Below are 24,605 nucleotides of genomic sequence, written 5' to 3' on the forward strand. Positions count from 1 at the left end.
TAGTTGCTGCGCTACGTTGTGTGAGATTTTAGTAAATCAACCCTTATGTGTTGTTTTTACGGAATGCTATCTTGGTCTATATTTGTTGGATGCAATTCAAGCTGACATAATGATTGACTGATTTTTATCCGGGAATATATGTTTCAAAGGGAGCGGTTTGTCTGTGATAAGGATCCAGATTCTCGTTTTCAAGTCACAGAGTTTGTGTGTGTATGTGATGTATGTGTGTGGGTGGGTGTTTGTGGGGTTGTGTGTGAGAATGTCAACTACACTTTGTCTTTAGGTGGTCACAGATTCTTCTTATTCATTTCTGACCAGATGTGATTTGTTTGGTGTTGCAAAGTCATCCTGTGTCCTGGGCCTTCCCTTTTTTGCTGACTGGTACTGGTGGTAACTGACTCTGACTGTCCATGCCTATCCAGGCACAGGGCCAGTGCTATGCTGAACACACTTAGAATACAGTGAAAACACCTACGGTCTGAGTGCCGTACTTTAGCGCTCAGGCACGGAATGGGAGCCTGGACATGTTCTCCACCCAGGCTGTAATGCAGCCTGGGTGGAGAACATGCAAAGTATGCATGAATGTTTGGCCAGCCTGAGAGAGCCGGCCATCAGTTATTGCACACTCACAGAGTGCCCACCACTCCTCCCCCCTGCTCTGAGAGCAGAGCAGCCCCGCACCACGATGCAAAGATGCAGCAGCGAAGCAAATAAAATACATAACAAGTTATTGTCATTTTTTTATCTTCTTTTTTTTACACCGCAAAAAGACGTGGGGCGACACGCCTTAGCAGAGAAGCCGCCACTGCAATGTGTGTTTGTCATCTGCAAGATTGCTAGATTTTGTGGTTGAAAATGTATAGATTGCCTGGCTATATCCAAAGTATCTGAGAAGAAATAATGTTTTGTACAGTGGGTATGCCGTATCTTTTATGCAGGTGTGGCCCATGCAGGTAAGACCGGTAGGGCAGTAGGGCAGGGTGAGGGGGAACTCGACAGACGACGAAGAGGGAAATTTTATAAATAATTAATTTGCCCTCCTCCTCGTCTGTCGAGTCCCACCCAACCCGCCCCACCACTCTTATCTGCACCGGCCACTCCTTCTTTTATGCATTATGCATTAGGTTGTAATGTACCCAAATATTACATTAAGCTTCAGGTCTCTTGGATATGGTTCAACTACAGAGAAGAACATTTCACACAAATAGTATATGTCACTGGAAATCAAGATTTCAAAATACTGCAATCACAGATGTAACCAATTTATGCAGCTTTGAATGAACAAATGCTTCACTAGGCTCCTTATAATTCATACTGTTTGTCACTTGTAAATACTCTGACATATGACATGCTTTCCTTTGAAGATTAAAAAAGGTTATTAAATATGTTTGCAATATATCTGGATAATCCAAAAATAATTGAGGACTACACTTTCTACAGTGAGTCCATTTTGCAGGGAATGTACTTTTATGTAAATGTGACTAAAGAGAAAGGATTTTATTGGTCTTTTTTTCCTTCAAAAATTCACACAGAGAAATAATATATCACTGTGTTGGAAAGAGCAAATATATAGCATTGTATTGTAGAGCACAATAAGTGTCAAATTGGTCATGCATCAAAAAAGTATAATCAACTATTTGTTTCTGGAAGAAGCAGCAGATTTTTCAGCTTCTACATTAGAGTAACTAGTACTTGAGCAACAGTTTTTGACTTTCCATTGACTTATGGCTTATGGTTTGACAGCTACATGTAGCCTAAGGAATTAATGCCTTTACATGGGAATAAAATGTATTTATAAATTTGTTATGCTGTTTTACTTTGTGCCAATGTGCATCACTTCAGCCACTTCAGAGCTCTCTAATTACATTTGAAATAAATAGTTGTTGACTATATTATGGTAATTATCCAATAGACAATGGTTACTTTGTAAAGAACAAAAAGTCCAGTAGCCCAAGGTTTGTATAATTGTTTCTCCCGGTGTCAGTGAATGCTGGGATTGTTCAGTGCCTAATATTGATTCCACCTTATATTTTCTACTTTTACCATCCTACCCTTCCTGTGTATTCACCTGTACTAAGAATAGTTATCTGGACTGCGCAATCATACCTGATGGGAGAGAATTTCAAAGCTTTCAATTTTCAGCTTTTAGGGATTTCCCCCGGGTTTTACTCTTTTGAATTTTGGTTGGCGTATGGCTTGTGTCGTGACAGAAGAGTTTGGACAAGTGTGTGTCACTTTTTCTATATGTATTATAGGACTTTTGTTCAAAAAATGTTTTGCATTGCACCCAAAACTTTACATTTAACATTAGTTTTCACATATATGTTGAACAAATGTATCTATTCAAACTGAGTAGATAGGGCAAAAATACTACCAGAACGATAATGTATCCCCCACGTGTCTGCTAGAGTATGCATGACTGGGTTGCACGTTCCTACTGTGACTGGCTGATTCTGAAAGCTTGTCAAAATGTGACAAATTGTGTGCTATTCATAAAACAAGATTTGTGTCACTGAGATCTCATTGAAGTGTCAGTACTGTTCCAGATGGGAGTGGCTGCCTGAGAATAGATCTGCCTCCATGTTTATTACTTCTGAATTTGCCCTGTCCAATTTCCTGGTTGTTACTGCAAATTACATTTCAGGTGAGAGCGTTGGAGGTTCTCAAGTTAGTCTTTCCCTAGAGGGTATGTGCATGGTACACAATTATCCTGTGTTTCACTGAGAGCAAGAACAGGTTCATAAATATGACATTTGAGGAGGCCAAGTGCACCAAGGCGAGTGATAAGGAAGATTCCATGCAGAGGGTCACATTTAGATAGAAGGTCAATTTTCTTTTACATTTGAAAGGTGAGGCCAAATCCACAGCAAAAGACACACAAATGATGGACGGAATGCAGAACAAATCAAACATTCACCACCAGTCAAGTGTTAGGGGTTATACCCATCGTTCTTTTGTTCACCATGCCTGATGTCATGCAACCTTGTGCTGTCCACTGCAACGGTGGAAAGCATCTATTTTATCAGATTAAGCTTACTAGACTCACTGAAGCACATGCAGACACCTTGGAGGTACTGCTCGCTGGGTAGTGAACGATGGACGAAAGGTCATTGCTTATTTGCTGAACCCCCAGAAAATGGTTCATGAATGGTTCTAGCTGCACTGGGAAAAATGAGCCACAGACACTATACCTCACAATAACATTAAAAAAGCTTTATTGTTTTTCTTGACTTCATCAGATAAATGTATATATTTCACTGATAACTATTTATCCTCTGGTGCCAAGTACAGCTAAATAATATACACAAGGCATTATCACCTCATTTGGACTTCATGAATTAAAACAGATAAGGAACTGTTTGTCATTGGCTCTATAGATGCAATTCTGGAAACTCTACTTCTGGACTTCAGTTTTAGTGGATTGTCCCACATCTGTGATCAAGAATTTGGAAGCCTTGCTACATAAAGTATTGACAACAGAAATGTCACCAGTGCTACCTCTGAACAGTGTGAAAAATATTTGTATACCTCACATTGACTCAGAGAGTGTGCACAATGCATTTTCATGTTTATAATTTATTTTTGTTGGTTATTTCTGTATTGTCTAATGAGTATATTGCCAACGGAAACAGTAAACTTACTATTCCAAGACTATGAACATTGAAAGACTTTGAGTGATGCACGCCAGCGCAGAGTGCACACACTGACACAAACAAATTAAGTACATTATATTAAGTCAGCTCATGTTTTGGATTTTTGACTCATGGTGATAATAGTGTTTCATATTTTAACATTCAGTGAATATAATTGGCTTGAGACAGAATGCAATACAGTGAAACATGTTACAGTTACAAATGGTTTTATACTTACAACACATTTTTCCCAAATAATAGACATTCTTTCTTCAATACCATTGGTTCCTTCAGGGATATGTGAAAAGTTATCCTTTCCTACTGCCTTTTGTGCAGTAGTGAATGTACAATGTGCACTGCCGGTTACCTGTAGATCTCCACTGAAAAAAAAGATATATTATTACATAAAATAAAATTTCTACCAAGTAGAAGCCCAATTCATTAGTTCTACATTGACATGGTTTTTAAAAGGTTTCTAAATTCCATATCGGTTTATGAGGCCGTTCAGAGATTGGAGAAGCTGGAGAGAAGGCAGTCAGACATTTGGGATTACTCTTATCCGACCGTCTATGGTCATCGGCTGTTGAACAGACTAGAGGGTTGAACAGAAAGCCCATGTACATCTCTAGGATTTGTATAACCCTATGCCTGTGATGAATAAATTATGAGGGCAACATTTGTGAAATTCATAAATTTCTCATTACATAATTTTACATAACCTTTGCTGATGAGAGAACGGCTACTAAAAGGTATTTCCTGCTCAAAACAGTCTCCTGCAGATGTCTCACATGACTTTTTAATGCAAAGAAAGGTTCTGCATGGAAATAAGTGACATAAGAGGTCGGCCCAGTTCATGCTAAAAGTGTAATCTGCCAAATTTTCATGAAATTTGGTGTAATCGCACAGAAATATGCAATTTTGCAAACCCCTTATTGGATTTGGTTGGATAATTGCATCATAGAATGCCTCTACCCATATCTTTTTTGTTCTGTTTTCAGTGCTATATCCACAACAAAAACAGATTGGTGCTCTGCCAATAAATGTTGCTTGTTGGCATAAAAAATCTGAGCTGTTGGATATACAAATTTCAATGGCTTTTCCTGATCATGATGGGTGGGAGATCAGTGTGCAATTGAATGAATGAATGATTGTGGTTAAGCTACTCCATCTAATGATCATCACAGCAGTGCAATGTTATTTGTCAAAAGTCCAGATTTTCTGATCAACCAACATTTCAGATGTCTTTGTGAGCACAATCCAAGTGACAGATGCTCTTTCATGGTTAGACAACTTTATGAAAAATAAATGATCATCGTTTCCTGTTTGGGAATATCCAATGAGTGTAGGAGACATGGCGGTCACTAAATCTACAACAAGTAGAAACTGTCCATACATTTCCTGTATTAGCCAACATGCAAAGGAGTGTAACCGACTGTGCAAAAGTGCTATCTTAATTCATAATGCACAAAAGTGCAAGCAGGTCGTAATGGACATTACATATCACAATGCAAACAGTACACACATATGAGTCACAAGAGAAAATGCAGTAGAATGCACAAATGCTTTGCAACTGTTTTTGTGGATGCAAAGCAGGGACTGGTTACCGCCTACTGAGGACAGATGCAAACTATTTGCCAATCATAAGATGTCAGCATTTGACAGCTCACGGCCGGCTTATGCGGCATAGGCCATCATGAGGTGCAGACAGTGGTCCCGCAGATCACTGCATATACTCCCTAATTTGTTCTGAACTAGCACTATGCTTACTGTGTTAAAAAATCAATAAGAAATGTGCTTAATAATCAAAAGTAGAATTGTATGAAGCTAATATTGGGGATTAGACATTAGGTTGCACTTAAAGCTGCCAAGTTTGGAGAAGGTTGACGGCTGATACTTTTGCTTGCAGTCCCTTACGAAAATAATTTCCTGCCACGTTACACTTAGTTAAATATTTTGAACGAGTTCACACGTCTTTGTCTTTAAATGTAGCTCTCAGCTTGTTTTTGCTTCATCTCACATCCTGACATACAACATAGCTCCTTAAGGCGTTGTTATGGAGATTAATAAATGCAAAAGAAAAATTATATCACTTCAACATAAACTGGTAATATTGCTTCAACAGATGGCAGATGTAAGAGAAAACATGTCTTACCAAGATAAGAGGGTGCAGAGATATTCGGGTGTGGAAGGGTCAGAACTAAGAGGAGGAGATGTCACAAAAGCTGCTGCTTTCGCCCAGTTTTTACTCCAGTAGTGTGTTCCATCTGTGCCAAGGCTGGCTGTAATTGGCTCCCCGTACACAACCGTGCCTTGAAAGGAAATATCAGTTTGAAGATTAACAATGTGGAATGTGATGAAGCACCACATAAAGAATTGCAAAATCCACTGCTATCCTCATGCTGGTAAGCTAACCACATACGCAAAATGCCATTATATAAGACGTGCTCTTTAGCCGCTTTTAGCGTGCAACCTACATCACAAGGGAGACTGTACAGAAAGGCATTTTGGGTCAGCACCCTTGTTTGCACTCCAAGACATCTCTGACAACAAACATGCATCCGCAAAGGAAATAGGAAATGGATCCAGGACACGGTACAACAAATATCTCACTGCACACCACACAAACAAATCATTACATCAGCCAAAACCACAAAGTGTGCAAATACCATCAATCAGAAGCAAAACACTCTTTCAGATGATCAAACATTGCATCAACTCTACCAGACTGTACACTCTAACATTCATCAGAGAACTGCAAGACTATCAACTTTTTCTTCAGTGAAAATATACAGAAAATAGGATAATACTTCTACAACACCAGGCTTATATCCTTCTCACCACTTACTCCACGGCAATCTAAATACTTCAACTTCTTTTCATCCACAAATCTTACCTACATTCTCAACTGTCTTTGCCACCCCCTAAGAGGACAAAGTCCTGGTATTATCCTTTCTGAAAGCGTTGTCTGGAGAAGCTCTCTCGCTACCGCTCAGCATGATGAATGCCTGCCTCTTCTAGACCATCTCTTCTCAGACATATTCAAGAATGGCCAGATCCTTCCAATAATGACCCTCAATCACTATCAAACCCTATGAAGTTGCTAACAACTGGCCCATCTCTCACCTACCCTTCAATGGAAAGAACATCAAAAAGCAGTCTATATACATCGCCGGTACATCAACAATAATAGTCTTCAACACGATTACCAACTTGGTTTGAGACCACACAATAAGCTAAAATAAAGGTTGTATGTTATTATTTCATATTCTATTACATCAGGAGACATTACATCAGAGTCATTATGTTAGGTGTACTTTTATATCACAGTACTTTAAATTGGTAGCACTTTCCATTGAAGGTAAGGTTGTAAACATCATTTTTAATGTATGTATATGTATATAAATTAACCCCGGTATTTAACTATGGCTTTTAACTTGGAAAATTTGACTACTATTGTCTTACTGTTGCGAAGGTTTTAACCATGGTTCTTTTAACGTGGAGAAATTAGATACTGCTGTTTTTATTGTTGCAATGCTTTAAAAAAATAGCACAAATAAAGATTTTGTTATTAGTGGTTATATATATATATATATATATATATATATATATATATATATATATATATATATATATATATATATATATATATATATATATATATATATATCCCAAGAACTCCACTACAGCTTGGCGCTTCAAGTATTGAAGAAAGGAATCGCAGACCACAACTTTGGTGCATTCAATCGATTTATTTACCTCAAGGTAAATCTGCCATAAAGCGTTTCAGCTCCGAAGAGCCTTGATCACATGACACGCATTTGAAGTGACTTTTTTTGAACGGTGTTAAAGTGACAGTGCAGAAAAATTATATTATTAACCAGTCAAGTAGTCAACATAGAGCATTTACATGGCATGTTGCCACCGTCAGCATGTTTGAATAATGGTATGAATACCTATTCGATAACTAAACATCAGTACATTGTCGATTTTCCATAAATGTTTTACGCTCACATTCGGCAAACTATCAATACCATGTGCAAAATTTGTGTATATTGTCATAAATAAAATACCTGTATAAATAGATTTTAAAATACCATAACATTGGTACAGGGAGGTAGGAATTTACATTCAAGGTTTAAATACCAGATCATCCACCTCGGATACTATGTATTCATAAGACAAAGGGTACATCGCACAGAACTGTATTCAATAAATAGATAAATAAATAAATAGTAGATTCATCATAAAAACCCTGGTCTAAAATCATTCATAAAATTATATTGTACGTTGATGCTTGTGCCCCTTGATATGGTTGTATATTTATGACTTGATGTATGGACTTGATCTGTATAAATGTGATGTTCTATAGCCCCTTGGGTTTCACTTGACCAGTCAACACGATGTGCAAAGATTGTGCGAATAAAGTGCAAATTGCAGTATCTGTTTGACAAAAGCCTTTGTCAATAGTTACTTAAATAACTAAAAAAACTGGTGAATTAAAAAACAAGATAAAAGCCTTTATCTTATTAGGACTTCTGTGGGACCTAAGGCTATATTTCTCTGCATCTTTATAATGTATAGCTTCAAACACCTATTTTGTTTATGATGTTTTAATTTTGTTCTATATACATGAAACTTATATGAGGAGAAAAAAACAGGGATCTTTGTCAGGGTACGAGCATTTATTCTAATCTATTAGAGACATGTGTACAGATCTTCTGTTACATTCAGGCCATTGGGACTTTTGGAATCCAGTTCCAAGATGTATCGGGTTTCTAGTTGTCGTAGGGTTCTTTCCCTGTCTCCACCTCTTCTATTAAAAGGTACACAGTCAATTATAAAATATTTGAAATATTTGGGGTCTGACTGATGATGTTCCTTAAAATGACGGGCGACTGAATACACAGGATCTTGGTTGCTGATTGCTCTAATATGTTGCAAGATCCTTTTGTGCCCCTGTAGCTTGGTACTTCCCACATACCGAAGCCCACAGGGGCAATCGAGGATATATACAACAAATTCAGTCTTGCAAGACAGAGCTCTATTAATCACTTGTTCTTGTCTGCTGAAGGCAGTTTTATATGTCAGGGTGTTGGTGCCAAATTGATATATATATATATATATATATATATACTCCTCCAATCCTGCTTATTTTAAAAATATGTCTGACACATGCCAGGTTTAATGCCACCAGGATGCACATAGCAATCTTCACGATATCCACACTGTCACCCCTGGCAGACACGTTTCGGCAGATGTCTTTCTCAATGCCGGGTGTCTGCTGTGTGCTCCAAGCTGTAAGTTTTCGCGGGGCTTTTGTTAAAAATCCTGCCGAGGACTCTCATTGGCTGAGGGTTATGACAACAGAAAGCAGACAGAGAAAGTTTTTCCAGATAGTACTTGCCGCTTTCCTGCCAAATAATCCTCGGGTTGCTGTGCAGAAGGTCCCGCCATTAGGAACAGCACATTCCAAAATCCAGAGCAAGGTACAGTCACCCGCCCTTGCACATAATAATGCTTTTATATATATATATATATATATATATTGTTTGGTTTTTTTTCACTCGAAACACCAAAGGTTAAGGGAGACTATATCAAGGTGATAATGTCGGTGATAACATAACATTTTAAAACCCCAAAACCACTGAAATGTGTCAGTTATAGTTCAGCAAGCTAACTATAACTTGAACCACCACAAAGCAGTGTTTATGATCTCACATATTACATCACTCCTTGCATGTTCGATAAAATCATTGATGACACCAATTACAATTATTTTTCCCCTTGTGGGGTTCCTGTAAGACCCCCCCATATGACCAAAAAGGGATCAGCGTACCCTTGCACTGCTCCCTTACATCTTTTTTTTAAGTTTCAGGACACGAGGATAGAGTCACCATGTTATGTAATAGTGGCTACAACATCTCTCTTTGTCAGATGAAAGATTGCATGGGAAAATCACATTATGGAAGAAACAAATACAAAAAACTTGTCTCTAAGTCTACCTTTTAACATTTTGGGCTCCAAAAGATGCAATCTTAAAAGTAACCACAAAAAATGCAATCTTAAAAGTAACCACATATGAGAATTGTATTTTAGACTATACATCTTCAGGCCATATAAAATGCAATCACACACCCAGCCCCTTGGCGACACTGCAGTCTCAGCTGTACAGCAAAGCTCCAACCTGGGAAATGTTTTTAAAAAATATGGTAATTTCTTCTGGGGTCATAGTTTTAATGACCCAGGAGACTTAAGGTTTTTTCTCATGTAGCTGGGAGGTTGCAGAACTCCCTGCAGCTCCCCCACAACAAACATTTTTTGGTGATGTCCTTGCCCTTTCTAGGGACAACACCAAAAACTAAGCATATGTATTTAGCCCTACTAGGGCGTCTATTAAAGGAGCCATGAATGATAAGTGAGCAGCTGTGGCTGCTTATTTATTATTCACATTTTGCTTATTTAGTAATGATTTGGTCTTAGTTTTACCACCCTGAACACTCACCATTTTTTTGGTTTGTGAGTTGTGCGGGGGCATGTATATGTGTGTGTATGTGTACAACTGGTGAATCGCAGTTGCTTTTTGGTTCCTAAAAGTAAATTTTCTTATTAATAGATGACCTAATGTCATTTTAGAGGTGGTGCACGCTTCTACCGGCAATGGGCTGTGTCGTGACATTTGTCGCATTTTGACCCCTATGATTGTGGCATTTCAATAACTACCTTGCCGAGGATGCTTTGCGGAGATGACGCATATTTTTTTGTATATATTTAGGTCACCTGTGGGATTGAGGATTTCCTGTATTTGCCATTCCTGTGATCAAGACGAACTGTCGAAACGCGTTGGGAAGATGAAGTGAGTGTATTGCTGCAACGATTAAAGGACACAGTTTCAGTTTGGGTGTGCCACTTACTGCTTTCCGCTTACTGCAAGAGAAGGGGCATCAATATTCTCTGCTAAAAGGCGATCAGCTATACCATTAATATATAAAGAAAATAGAGTAGGGGCCATTGCACAACCTTGGCGAACCCCCCGTTCTACCGGGAAGGCTTCCGTTATCTCGCCCTGGCCTCCCCACCTAATTCTGGCGGTATTATCCTCATGGAGCCTCTGTATTAGGGACAACAACCCTGGATGAAGTCCCAAATCTTTCAGCACCTCCCATAATTTAAGACGAGGAACAAGATCGAAGGCTTCCCTTAGGTCCACAAAGACCGCATAAAGGCTCCCCTTTCCCAGAATTACGGTCTTTCAATATAGGAGGACAAAACGAAATACCTGGTCAACCGTACTTATATGCTGACGAAAGCCCGCCTGAAAAGGAGACAGAATGTTGTTTGAGGCTGCCCATAGATGAACACGATTTAAGACCAACCTACCTACAATCTTCTGGGTAGCATCAATCAGGCTAATAGGCCTGTAATTTTCCGGGAGCGATCGGTCCCCCTTTTTGAAGACCGGAATTATCTCCGCCAATTTCCACGCACTGGGAATGGGTTCACCATGCACCAGGGCATTAACAACCAGTTGGATGTATCTCCCCCATTTAACTTTATCATTCAAAAGGAGGTCTGCAGGGACCCCATCCGGGCCAGGGGCCTTTCCTAGAGCTACACCAGTAAGGGCCAGGGTCACTTCCGCACTACTAAAATAAGGTACCAGAGTGATCACAGCAGCAGTATCTACACTAGTTGCTATATCCAGGTGGGAAGCATACTGAGGTTGAAAATACTCTACCCACCTCTCCGGGGCAACATTATTTTGTGGCCTATCTGGCTGGCCACCATAGCCCCACTTCACGATACCCCAGAACAATTTACTATTATTCTTAGTACTTGCTTCTAGAAGGTCCAGCCACTTAAGTTCATCCCATTGTCGTTTAGCCCTAGCAATGCTACTTTTATAGTTATTTCTACTAACGCGCACAGCGCCCACATCACCTTCCTTTAGAGCTTTCCCCAGCAATAGCCTTGACTGTCTACAGTCCTCATTGTACCAGCTAACTTGGCTCGAAGCCACTTTTGGGCCAGATATCCTTTTCTTTATAAAATGAGATCTCAAGGAAACAAAAAGACTTGTGTGGATAGTTGTTATGTCCCCTAAATCCCCGTTTGAGGAAAAAATCTGTTCCATTTCTTGGATAGAGCTGTTAACCTCTCTTGAAATACTCTGACGGGTAAGGGAATTCTCAAGTATACAAGACCACCTCAGACGTCGCACATCATTAGATAGCACGACATTCGAGGCGGGAGACTCTCCAGCCGCCCGAAGAACGCAATCCCCTTTCCACCACTTATGGGTTAAACAAAGGGGATTATGATCGCTTTCGGGCACTTCAAAAACCTTCATATCAGCAAGAGTGTGTCACAAACTTACAGCCGCAAGTATATAATCAATACGGCTCCTATTTTGCCCATTATTAAATGTATGTGCACCGTTACGATCACTAGGCATCCTACCATTCAGAGCCCTCAAACTCTTCTCCACACAAAGAGAGTTAATCTGGATTATTATTTCCGTCCACCTTTTTACAGGAGGCAATTCCAATGTGGGAATACCCCAAAATGCCTCTTCGTTCTCATATTCGTCCCCCTCAAGAAGTACCAGGGGATCAAAGGTAACATTGAAATCACCTACTACTACCACCTGGATACCTGTTGAGTAAAGATCAAGCAGCCTCATTAGCTCATCAAAAACTGGTGATCTTGCCCCACCCTATATATATATATATATTATCTACTGGCGGTCGCCAGTAGATAGTTATAGGTTTTTTTTTTTTTACTTTCTTTGTCTTTTATAAGCAAATCAACAATAAAATCACATCTGCAGTTACAGTAGTCTTTGGTGTTCAATATACATTCCGACGACAACACTTCTGTCTCCATTTTCAATATGCACTTCTAGCTCTGCGCTAATAGCACCCTTGTACTTGCAGCCTTCTTCAGACCTGTCACACCTCTCCAATGTCACTGGGGTAGCCCAGTCTCCTAACCGGTTTCCCCCCGAGAGCCATCTCGACATACATACTCTTATGCAATTGATTACGACATTACCCGCCATCTGCACCTGTCCAGGGGAGAGCCTGATGCTACCTCCACTAACACATTGCCCGTCCGGCTAAACAGCGTTCCCGCCGCCCGAGCTAACCAACCCCTGTGGGCACAATCCCGGAGCCGGATTGAGAGGCAGTGGAAGTGGGCAGAGTCGCTATATACGTTCTGTAGGGACCCCAGATATCTATAGGGCGCGCTACGCTGGGCAGTAGGCTAGAATAAATCTCGCTGTTTATGCTGCAAAAGGCCAAATCAGTGAGCCATGCCTGGGTCGTGGGAACCGCCCGCTCCCCCATCACAGCGCAATCTCTCGCTTTGCTAACAGAAAACAAATGGAAGCCAACCTCCGGGCCGACTTGTGAAAGTTGACCGTATACCCCAGCAATGCCACCTCCGGGGTAGGGATCAACCGAAGCCCAAGCATCTCACCCAGAATTTTGTGTATCTGTACCCAATACAAGTGTATGGGCAAAATCAGCGTGTGGGGCGCCACATTTCCAGCACGTGTGTGGCCTCTTCGGGTCAATAGTATGCAGCTTTGCCGGTGTCATGTAGCTTCTCTCAAAAAACTTATAGTGTAACAGCTTATGGCGACTATTTAATGATATCTCTTGGGTAACCTTGCAGCAGGCTGACCATTGATCATCCGCAATAGGACGCCCCAGGTCAGCCTCCCAGTCCAAACGCAGTTTCTCGTCCCTGCAGGGAACCTGCGCTATACACAGTTTGTACAATTTGGAAATTATATGTGCCCCTGTTTCCTTTTCAATGAGGAGAGTCAATGGCTCGAAAGATTCAGGCTCCAATGGGAATCCCCCCACCTCAGATCTTGCTGTTAAATTTAGCCGGTTGAGAAGAAATTTGTCCATGAAAGTGACGTCCTGGAAGCGTGCCTCCTCCGAAACCGAGAATATGTGCCCGCCCGGGTACAAATCACCTATCTTGGTGATTTCAAATTTAGTCAACGTGCGCTGCACGAGCCTTTCGCCGGTTACGGGAAGCCATCGTGCATTTGGTAACGGATAGATAGTTATAGTTAGGACCAATTTCCATAGGAAATCCACAACATTCTATTCCCAATAAGTCTGGCGCAGGTTGACGAATCCTTGCGAAATTTTCCAAACTTTTGGCCAGCTCCGCTCCGCTCCTACCCTGAAAGTTTTGCGGTGATCCGTCAAGCGGGGGGCGAGAAAAAAGGGGGGTCCCAAAACGCGTTTTCCCCATGCAATTTCCCATAGAATCTGTTGTCGCAGCTACAGCCCGAACCGCTGAACGGAATGACACCAAATTTGGCAAAGAGGTAGTCCTCAGTTCGGACTCGTGCCTTTTGCTTAAATGGTGTAAATCCGTTCAGTAGTTCCTGAGAAAATTAGAGTTAAAAGTACATATATATCTATGGCCGGGGAGGATCCGCGGATCCTCCCCGCACCCTCCCCGAACCCTCCCGAGCACGAGCTGAATGCTAATCGGCTGCCAACACTCTGAATCAGAAAGTGTTGGCAGCCATCTTGTGCCTCGGTAGAATTGAGGCACAAGAAAGCACAAAAACAAAGACGCAAAACGCGACAAGGGGGCAGGGTAGAAACACCCTGACCCCCTAGGCCCGCTGATTAAAAATCGCGGGATGCGCGTAGGGTCCGCGCATCCCGCGAATGAAAATAAAAACGAAGCGCGGACTCCCGCGCTTCGTTTTTATTTAGCCCTATATATCGAGAGAGATAATATATAGATATAGTTAGATACAAACACATATTTCACCTCAGCCTGTTAGCGATGTAAACCTCAGCGCCGCTATGAATGAAACGAGCGCCGTCGCCACTGTAAACCAACCGACCCTGTCATACTCCGTACAGAGTCGGTGTTTAATACTACTTTAGATTACGAGAAGAGGGGCGAATAGTTTTTACCCCGCCCCCAGCAGATAAATGGAGATGGTATAACAAGAATAATTACTTCCTGCAGTGGTCCCGTATCAATCACGGCTGGTTTTCCAAGCGCCTCATCTATTCTACGCGGTGATGAATTGGGCGCAGTCTGCGCGCAGTGGGAGCTCCGGCGGGGGCAGCTCCCGGGGCCCAGCCTCGCCGCTTGGGGCTCTTCGGGGCTTTTCGGGGCCGTTCGAGACGTCACACGAACAGGTCCTAGCGGCTCCTGGTGCCGGTCTCACAGATCACTCTGTAAAGGGTCTTGTAGAGAGGGAAGGTCTGTGTCATGGTCTTTTTTTTAGAGACAGAGGGTTGTGGTGGGTCGGTGGGGGGTATAGTTTGGGTCCGATCTGGTCGGGTCGAGGGGGCCCGGTGGGAAAAAGCTCTCCATTCGAGCCGACTCGCGAGACCGCGGGACCTTGAGCTCTGGGGTGATCAGGTTTAACCACAGAGCTATCAGAAGAAGAACTTCATATCTATAGCGCTTTCTACGCAATGCTACCGTTTCAAAGCGCTTGTTTATATTATTGACACTGCTGCAAGGAATCGGGATATCAAAAATGCGTTGATCTTGCACCATATTCCTATCACACATTGCAGGACAGGCGTTTTGCATCTGGAATATTTAATATAAAGGGAGCTTGGTTTAACATACATAGATTTAAGCGCATGGGTGTCACTTTTCTGAACTTTGCTTGAACCCCACTAGTGCGTGACTGGAACGCGGGAAAGACCCTGTATTTAGCTGGTGGAACAGAAACATGCGAGGAAGGAAGGATGGAAGGAAGGAAGGAAGGAAGGAAGGAAGGAAGCTAGCTGAGCTTAGCTTAGCTTAGCTTATGTCTGGTAAAACAGGCACCCACTGGGCTGCTGGGGACCTGCCTGCTGTCTGGACAGAGCTCAGAGTGACAACCTCAGCAGACTCCAGGTTTCACTGTGGGCATTTTGTGAGTGCCAGACTGCATTTTAACTCGGGCTGACGTGATTTTAATTGAAAGGCAGGCATTCAGGGAGCAGCTCGTGTCCTCGCTCTACAAATTACTAAATGACTCTACCAACAAGCCGAAAAAACATTATCGAGGTAAGTGCCGGAAAGGAACAAAATAGAAGTAGAGCTGCCCCGGAATTTTGGAGCACTGTCGATGAATTAATACTCCAACCGCTTTGCGCAAGACAAAATTTAAAACCGACAATATTTGTAGGCGACCCCCTTTGGCGATTGCCAAAAACGTTGAATTATCTCAACAATTTAAATAAATCGCCGTGGTATACTAGTTTTATTTCTACGGGCTCTCGCGTGCCAAGGCAGCTTCAGTCCAACGACAGTTCTCTGAGTCGAGTTTGGGACAGACACGACAACTTTGACCGTTTATCTTTACTCTGAGGAAGTGGGAAAACTGGATTTGTCAACACTCTTGTTAAAAGAAAAAAAATACTATACCTACGAATTGTATAAATGCGTTACTTTTTAAAATACCATCAGGGATGCAACTAATTCCACAGTTTCTTACCATGCAAGGATGATGATGATAATAACAATAATGAGAATGAGAATAAAAGAGTAAGATCATCAATAACAAGGATATTAAACCGTCAAAGCGGCAAAGACCAGACAAAAACATTCTCAGGCATTCCTTTGAAGTTCGCACGAACGCGCGATTGTGAAAGACTTCCATAATTTAGACAGTGCTGTTAGCAGCTGGAATTATTTGCAGACGTCATTGTAGAGAATAAAAAGAAAACGAGCAGGTTCGAGTTTTTCCCCCCTTTAGGGCGCAGCACCGAGACACAGTATAAACGACTGCCCGAGAGCGCGCCTTATACCTCAGAAACCACAGTCGAGGCTGTCGCAGCACACTGGAGGTGTTTGGTGAAAGTATTGTGAGGTATGGCTCACTTTTGACAAACGTTGCTTGAGGTTACCTCACGCGATAAGCACCAGTGCTTGTAGGCACTATTAGGGAGGCTTAGGCGAGGAAGCTAAATAAATAGTTACTATGATATAACGTACCACAACAAAACATACCGTAACATACGTACTATAACAATATCACAACACGACATACCGTGACGTAACGTAATACAACGACCAGCACGTGTCTGAGGACAGACTGGTGATACCTTCTCTTTTTTTGGGATGGGGGGAGCTTGGTGCCACAGGAGCGTGCACCGGCCAGAGGGTCGCAGTGAAACGCGCCCCATTATATTTCTCTTTCCAGCGCTCCCCCAGCTCGCAGCAGACAGAGGCTGTCCCTTCCGCAGGCGAGAGAGATAAGCTGCTTTAGAGAACTACAAAGCGTGAGTTTAAAGTGCTCCCGAGAGCGGGCCCGGGGGAAGCCGGGCGAGGGGTGGAGAGGAGAGGCTCCAGAGAGCTCCTGCGGGTGGGGAGGGGGCGAATCGGAGCAGGATCCGGGGCTGCCTTGTGGAAGCTGCTCTACACTGGAGCTGGTTTGGGGTTGAATATTGGAGATGGATTGGAGGTGCATTGGAACTATATGAGGGGGTGTCATTGAGTTGGATTTGGGGTGCAATTGAAACCTTTTTATTTGATGCATAGGAGCTTGTTTACAAGATGTTTTATATGTGTCTTTTGTGATGCATTGACTATGGGTTATAAGATGCATATGCGCTGGTTTACGGATTTTCATAATAGCTAGACACATATGAGCTGGTTTATGAGATGCATAGGAGCTGGTCGTTGAGATGCATATGCGCTGGTTTATGAGATGCATAGCAGCTAGTATATGAGATGCACAGGAGCTGGTTAATGAGATACATTGGAGCAGAGCTGGTTTGTGAGATGCGTATGAGCTGGTTTACGAGATGCATAGGAGCTGGTTTATAAGATGCATATGTGCTGGTTTATGAGCTGCATAGGAGCCGGTTTATGGAATGCATAGGAGCTGGTTAATGAGATGCATAGGAGCTAGTATATGAGCTGCACAGGAGCTGGTTTATGAGATGCATAGGAGCAGAGCCGGTTTATGAGATGTGTATGAGCTGATTTATGAGATGCATAGGAGCTGGTATAAGAATTGCATTGGAGCTGCTTTATGATATGCATATGAGGTGGACAAGGTGTATTAGAGCTGGTTTACGAGATGCATAGGAGCTGGTCTTTAAGATGCATAGGAGCTGGTTTATGAGATGCATAGGAGCAGAGCCGGTTTATGAGATGTGTATTAGCTGGTTCAGTGATGTCATCAGTGATGTCATTTGAGATGTCATCAGTGATGTCATCAGTGATGTCACTGACCATGTCATGAGTGATGTAATATGTGACGTCATCAGCAGTGCATTGAGGGGGGGCGCGAGTTATAGTTAGCTGAACTAACTATAACAGGGGAATTTCTAGGGTTTTGTACGAGGGAAATGTCCAGCTAACTATAACACCCCTGAAACCTATGGTTTTTTCAGTGAATATATACATATTCACTGAAAAGACCATAGGTTTCAGGCCTGATATAGTTAGGAATTAGCATTTAAAAAACCTTAGAAATTCACTGAAAAAACAATAGGTTTTAGGGGTGTTATAGTTAGCTGGACATTTCACTCGAACAAAACCATTGAAACTCCTCCAATATAGTTAGTTGTACTAACTACATCTTGCACGCCCGCAATCCACTGCTGATGATGTCACATATTACATCATTCATGACATGGTCAGTGACATCACTGATGACATCTCAAATGACACAGAACATGTTCTCAATAACCATTCATAGATACCTATGGTAAATAAACACTATTTCATTACTTTTCATCACACATGTTTACCTGTGGTGTATACTGACTGAGATGCAATTGTGTGCTACACTCCTAGAGGAACTTATGCATATCTTCGCTAGTATTGAGGCCGTTAGGCATTTTGGTGTCGAGGGCCAGAATGAATTGGGTTTCTAGTTGGCACAGCCTCTTTTCTCGGTTACTACCTCTCTGGACCCCTCTGGACCCCTCTGAACCTAAAAACTATCGTCCTATTTCTGGCCTCCCTTTGATGGCTAAAGTCACTGAGAAGGCCATTAACCAAAGTCTGATGGGGTATCTGGATAGGAACGACCTGCTGGACAGGTCCCAGCACGGCTTCCGGCCCAGGCACTCCACAGAATCTGCCCTTATAACGGCTGCCGTGGGGATTCGGGCGAGCTATTCTCGTCCTCCTGGATCTGTCTGCTGCGTTCGATACCGTGAATCATGCGGTACTGATTCAACGTCTTAGGGAGGTTGGGATTGCGGGCCAAGCCTTGGCCTTACTTTCTTCCTTTCTGGACAATAGAAGGCAATGCCTAAATTGGGCCAGGCTACATTCGGTAAATTTTGCTTTGCCTTGCGGCGTCCCTCAAGGTTCGGCTCTTTCCCCGACCCTCTTTAACATTTATGTCCGACCTCTGGCTAGCTTGGTCAGGAAACATGGCTTCATGCTGGTTTCTTATGCGGACGACTCACAACTTGTGATATCCGCCGCTGAGCATCCTGATCAAATAGCGGCCAAATTCCACGCCTGTCTTTCCGATGTGATGAAAGAGAAATCGAGGTATAGTTGAGCACTAGCACTTTAATTAAAATACTGAACGTAACATGAAGATGATTGATCTTATTTGAATATTACTGATTTATTTAGTAAATTGGTAATATTGAGACAGTTTATTAGCATTAGCACTTTAATTCCAGTGTTGACCATTGTAAAGTTGTATTATAGTAAGCACAGTAACAGCAACTATTCATTATGTTGTTTACACCCATTCGCGAATTTTGCACATATATTTCAAGGTTTTACAGTTGTAACCTGTTAATGGTGTTCTATTCATGGTTTTTAATATTTTTTTTTTTAATTATCAAAAACCGATTTATTTAAAATGTACTATACAAAATAGACACATTTAAGTATGATTTAATTTTTTTAAACAAACTTTATTAAGTTTCTCGCAGTGCAAATTGACAGTGTGCAAAAACTGTTACTTAGCATTCCCACCCTAGTAATCATTACCAGCCTATCATACAGAGCTGTTCAATGAGAGGACTACCCTGCGTAGTAGTGATCCGCCCTTGTAGCGATTAAGACTCATTGGTCAAACAGTCAACAATCCTCTCTTACAGTACTATCCTTAGATGGGAATTACATTATGACTGCACGTCATTCTATGCTACCTAAACCCCCGATTCTCCTCCCACCCCTCCCTCCCCCCGACACATATAAGTATGATGATGATATTATCAGTTGTTTGTCAGTCTGTTTTACTTTTCACTAAACCTGGCAAATCACTCTCTATAGTTAATAGTGCGCACATTCTATTTAATTTGTTCCCTGTCCTGTGGTGCATTATGTAATCAAGATCACGTGAGGAGATCGAAACGCGTCATGGCAGGCACTATGCCTGAACAGCTTTGGAGGATATAATTTATGGGTGAATAAATCACAGCACTGCGAATAAGCAACATTGGAGTTGTCTATTGTTTGAAGTGTACAAGAGGTCCATGCCTGGGGGTTCCGTTGAGACACTGACGGGCCAGGAGTTGGAGTTATATATATTCAATGAAGAAAAACAAAGTTAAATTGCACTTATATGTAGGTCTTCTAGCAATAATAAAAGCCTAACATTTAAAAAACAAAACACACCTGAAATTCACCAGTTATATGTAAGTGACATAAGTATAAGTAGCACCGTCATAGGTTTCAGACATGATCGGGGATGTAATATGTGTAGTCATAAGCAGTGCATCATAGCAGGTGAACAGCTTCCTCTTCAGGATTCAAGGCTCATATGTTTCCAAAACCTTAATTTATTTTTTTCCAAAAGTGGTACCTGTCCATTTGATTGACAAGAGCTGCTTTAAAAATGTTTGCCATTTAGAAAAGGAAATGCAAAGATGGAGGTTCTGATGTCTCTTGCAAACCATCATCACTGCGTTCTCAACCATTCATAGGGGGTTGCTTGGAAATATTGACTGTGAGAAATTGGCTTGTTCACTGAGGGGGGTGAAACCCTAACCCAGCAATAGCCACAATCCTTGGCAGGGTGAACCACGAAAGTCACTAATTAACCTGTGCTGAACCCTCTGGTAGCTTGGCACCAAAGCAGTCAGGCTTAACTTAGATGCAATGTGTAAAGTACTTTTGTAGCACTTAAAAGGTAATAAAGTGAAAACACAACACAAGCAAAAACCCACACCAATTTAGAACAATAGAGAAAAATGTAATAGATTATTTGATATCAAATCAACAAACATCAAAACAGGAGAGCTGGAGATATGCACTTTCAAAGATTAAGGGTAAGTATAGTACCTAACAGCACAAAGCGCCACTCACGACCATCTGGTCGTGCAGGACTGGGTGAAAGTCACAAGTCAAGGCCAGTTGTAGTGGACCACAGGTGGATACAGTGATCTGGTTAGTCTCTCCGGAAAAGTTACCTTTTAAAGTACAGCGCAAAGAGTTACCTTCGTGGAGGAGGAGGCCTCATGGAGCAGGGAGGGCACTGTGGATGGTCATCCCTGTAGGATGAAGAACTGACCGGGCATTGAAGATGGTCATTGCTGGAGATTTGCATTGGCAGTAACCATGGGCTGCTGATGCTGTAGTGTGAAGTGCACATCTCGCGCTGCCGGTTGTTATTGGCAATCGCTGTAGTGCTAAGAGATGGGTTCACCAGAATCTTACATTGGCAGTCTGCAGAGGTGGCAAGAACTTTGGGCAAACAGGCTCATTCAATTGTCGCAAAGAGCTCAAAACTTCAGAATTTCTTCTTTTCCATGAGGAGGAGATCAACTGATTCCACACCAAGGGTCCAGGACCTGGGGGACACCTCTTGGGGATAAAGAACTCACTTCAGAAAAGTTCAGCAGGGCTCTGACAGATACAGTTGAAGGTACAGGCAGGTGGAGTTGCAGCAGGTCATCTGGGCAGTGGCAGAGAGGCCTCAGGAGCTTGCTATGTACCTGCAGCTCAGAACAGGTCAGTCAGCTGACCCTTGGGTCACTTCAAACTGGGATGAAGGGTACAGGTCCAGTCTTCCTTCTACGCAAGCAGGACAGGCCTCAAACAACTGAGCATCAGGGTGTCCTTCTTCTGTAGTATCCACAGTTCCAAGACTACTAAAGAGTAGGTCTGAAGGTCCCCTTTTTACACCTGGTGCCCATTTTGAAATGGGAGAAGCTTCTGTTGTTTTCCTCCTTCAGAGGCGTCTCAAATGCTCTGCCTCCTTGTCCTGGTCTCAGTCTGTCGTGAGACACAATAGATTTGTGTGTAGTCTTTTCTGTGAGAGTTGGGCCAGTGCCTTTGAGGTGCAAGTGTGATAGGTGACAGCTCAGACCCCACCCCATAAAGCTGGAACGACCCATCCTGCCAACACCCAGACACTCCATTGTGATGCTATCTTGGAGGAATACACAAAGGCCAACTGCCAACTACACTTTGTCACATGAGTCAGGAAACAGGCTGCAGCCATCAAATGGTCCAGAACAAGAAAATACCAACTTTCTAAATGTGATATTTCCCAAAATTGTGACTTTACTATAAATTAGGGTTTTAAATTCTAAAAAAATTTCAGACACCAAACATGACTCTCCAACCAGTTCCCTACCAAAGGCTCCCACTTATTAAGTGCCATAAAGTAACTCAATGCTTTCCTACGGGAGACATAGTCATGCAATAATGAAATGAGAATTTAGGAGTGTTTCACTACCAGGACATGCAAAAACCTTAAAGTACATGTTCAACTTTCTAAATACAATGCATTCTGCCCTATGGGGTGTTTAGGCTTTACAGTAGGGGTAACCAGTATGTATTAAAAAAGAAAGTTTAGGCCTGGCAAAAGGTTTATTTTGCAAGGTCGTAATGGAAGTTTGAAACTGCACACTCAGGCTGTAAAGGCAGGCCAAAGAAATGTTTTAAAAGACTACTTAATGGGTAGCATAATAAGCGCTGCAGGCCAAATAGTGGCATTTAATTTACATGCCATGGAAACATGTAGTTCCACTTTATTTGTGACTCATAAGTAAATTTTAATTGAGCGTATGCCAGTTCCACCTTGTTTAAATAGAGAGCAAAAGCACTTTACCATTGGTGAAAAACGGTAAAGTGCACAGGGCCCTAAAAGCCAAAGAAAATGGGTCCAGAAAACAGGAGAGTTAAGGCAACACATTTGGGGATGACCCTGCAGACAGTGCCAAGTCCAACACGACCTCTACCAGCCAAAAGCAGGGTAGACTAATCAATACCTTGATGCGCTTCCCTGCTTAGGCGATAGAAGGTGTACAATGGCCCACTACTGCACAGACCCTTACCAGTTTCTTGCCCCTCTGAACTCAACAACAATGGTTTCAGAAAACAGGAGCGTTAAGGAAAAAAGTTGGGGTATAACCCTGCAGAGAGGGCCAAGTTCAACAGTGATCTGCCCAAGTTAAAATAACAAGGTGGTCATTTAGAGACCAACTGTTAAAAGGCATTTTGCAATGCGACCTATATATATATAGAATATACATTGAATACCCATTCACAACCAGTTGGTGTGCATTCTGCACATCCTGTTTTGTGTATTGGTCATTGTACATCAGACACAAACCTATTTGAGCATAATATAAAAATAGAAAAAAACTTGTAACAAGACGGAGTTACACTTAACTAGAAAGCGGAACTATTAATACCTATAGAGAAAAATAAAGGCAACAATGTAGACATACATCTTGTCTTTTAAACCCTAATTGACTCACAATAAGCAATACAGAGTATTCATACACTATATATTTAAATGCAGAAGCCTTTAGAATCTACCATCAAGACATTGCTGAGTTTGTGCCACACATTTTTATCCTGTGCTGATGCAGGGGTGAGGCATATAGTCATTTGGTCTCATCTACAGATTAACTGTATATTGGCAAACAGACCTATTGTTTCTCTATATCTAAAATAGATTGGGATTTGTGTCTGCCCCATCTCATGATTTGATTGTTTTCAGGTCAATTTAAATTGACTGATCTGAATCAATGGATTTCATCCCTATTTTTGTGCTGGTTCCGTCAAGCACCGTGTTTTAATAGGACAAGTTGCTTCCTTTGCTTCTGATGTCATAACCTTGCATTGCAGTGCACGCTGTATTAATTTCTCTCCGTCAATGTGACTCTCTCCCCTGTTTTTTGTAAAATTAATATGCCCCCCCATCACCCTTGTCTCCCACCGCGTCTACTGCTGTTTCAGGGGGTGGCAATTTTTTTATAGATTTAAAACCATTCCACGATAGTCATCAGTGTGTGCACACACATGTTAATGTAAGGCAGCTATTTTTGAATGTGCTTTGTTTTATTTTAAGAAAAGAAAAAAACACATTTCAAAATGGCTGCCTTGTATGTGCATACATGCTCTGCTGCTATCTTTGAATGTTTTTTTCTTAAAACAAAAGATAAAACATTCCAAGGTGGTTGCCATGAATGGTCTCAATCTGGGGAAAAACATGAAGGGCTCAATTACGAGTCTTGAACTCCAATGACCTCAAGACTCGTGGGAGCAAGGAGGTAGCGGTCTCCCAACCACCCGATTATAATGTGGTCGGACCACCATTGACCCGCCACAGCTGTCAGGGAGTCACCATTCCCTGGCAGTGTTGGGGTGCTGAGGAGGCATCAATATGCTTTGTGAGACCGCTGTGGTCCCGCCACGCATATTAGGAGTTTCCTGCCTTTCATGGCGGTTCCTCCTCCATGAAAACCCTGGTGGGGAGGCGGGGCATTGGGGTGCATGCCGGGGGGCATAACCCTTTTTAATCCATGCCATGCAGGAACTGGTTTAGGTGTTCTCATTGCAGTGCCCATATTTAGAGGCAACACCATGGGAACACCAAAAAAAAGCCCGCCAGAAAGGAGGGAACTACTAATCTAGTGGGTGGACCGACCACGGCTTTGGCGGTGCAGTGGCAGGTTGGACCCAGCGACGCATCACCACAGATGTAATCGCGCCCCAAGTATCAGAGATGGGACCTTTTGGCCCGACCTATTGGCTTTGCCA

General features: G+C 42.2%; 1 protein-coding gene across 2 annotated transcripts in view; it reads right to left on the minus strand.

Moving 5' to 3' along the window:
- The window catches only part of DPYSL4 (dihydropyrimidinase like 4), a 186,158-nt gene that overhangs the window by 69,918 nt on the left and 91,635 nt on the right, over positions 1 to 24,605 (minus strand). For both annotated transcript variants that reach the window (XM_085606201.1, XM_085606200.1), the window contains exons 9-10: positions 5,785 to 5,941; positions 3,871 to 4,012 (exon numbers count right to left, since the gene is read on the minus strand). In XM_085606201.1, the coding sequence (XP_085462327.1) occupies positions 3,871 to 4,012; positions 5,785 to 5,941 (299 nt within the window). The remainder of the gene's footprint in view (positions 1 to 3,870; positions 4,013 to 5,784; positions 5,942 to 24,605) is intronic.

The sequence above is a fragment of the Triturus cristatus genome, chromosome 1_2, assembly GCF_964204655.1.
Source record: "Triturus cristatus chromosome 1_2, aTriCri1.1, whole genome shotgun sequence".
In the NCBI taxonomy this organism is placed as follows: domain Eukaryota; kingdom Metazoa; phylum Chordata; class Amphibia; order Caudata; family Salamandridae; genus Triturus; species Triturus cristatus.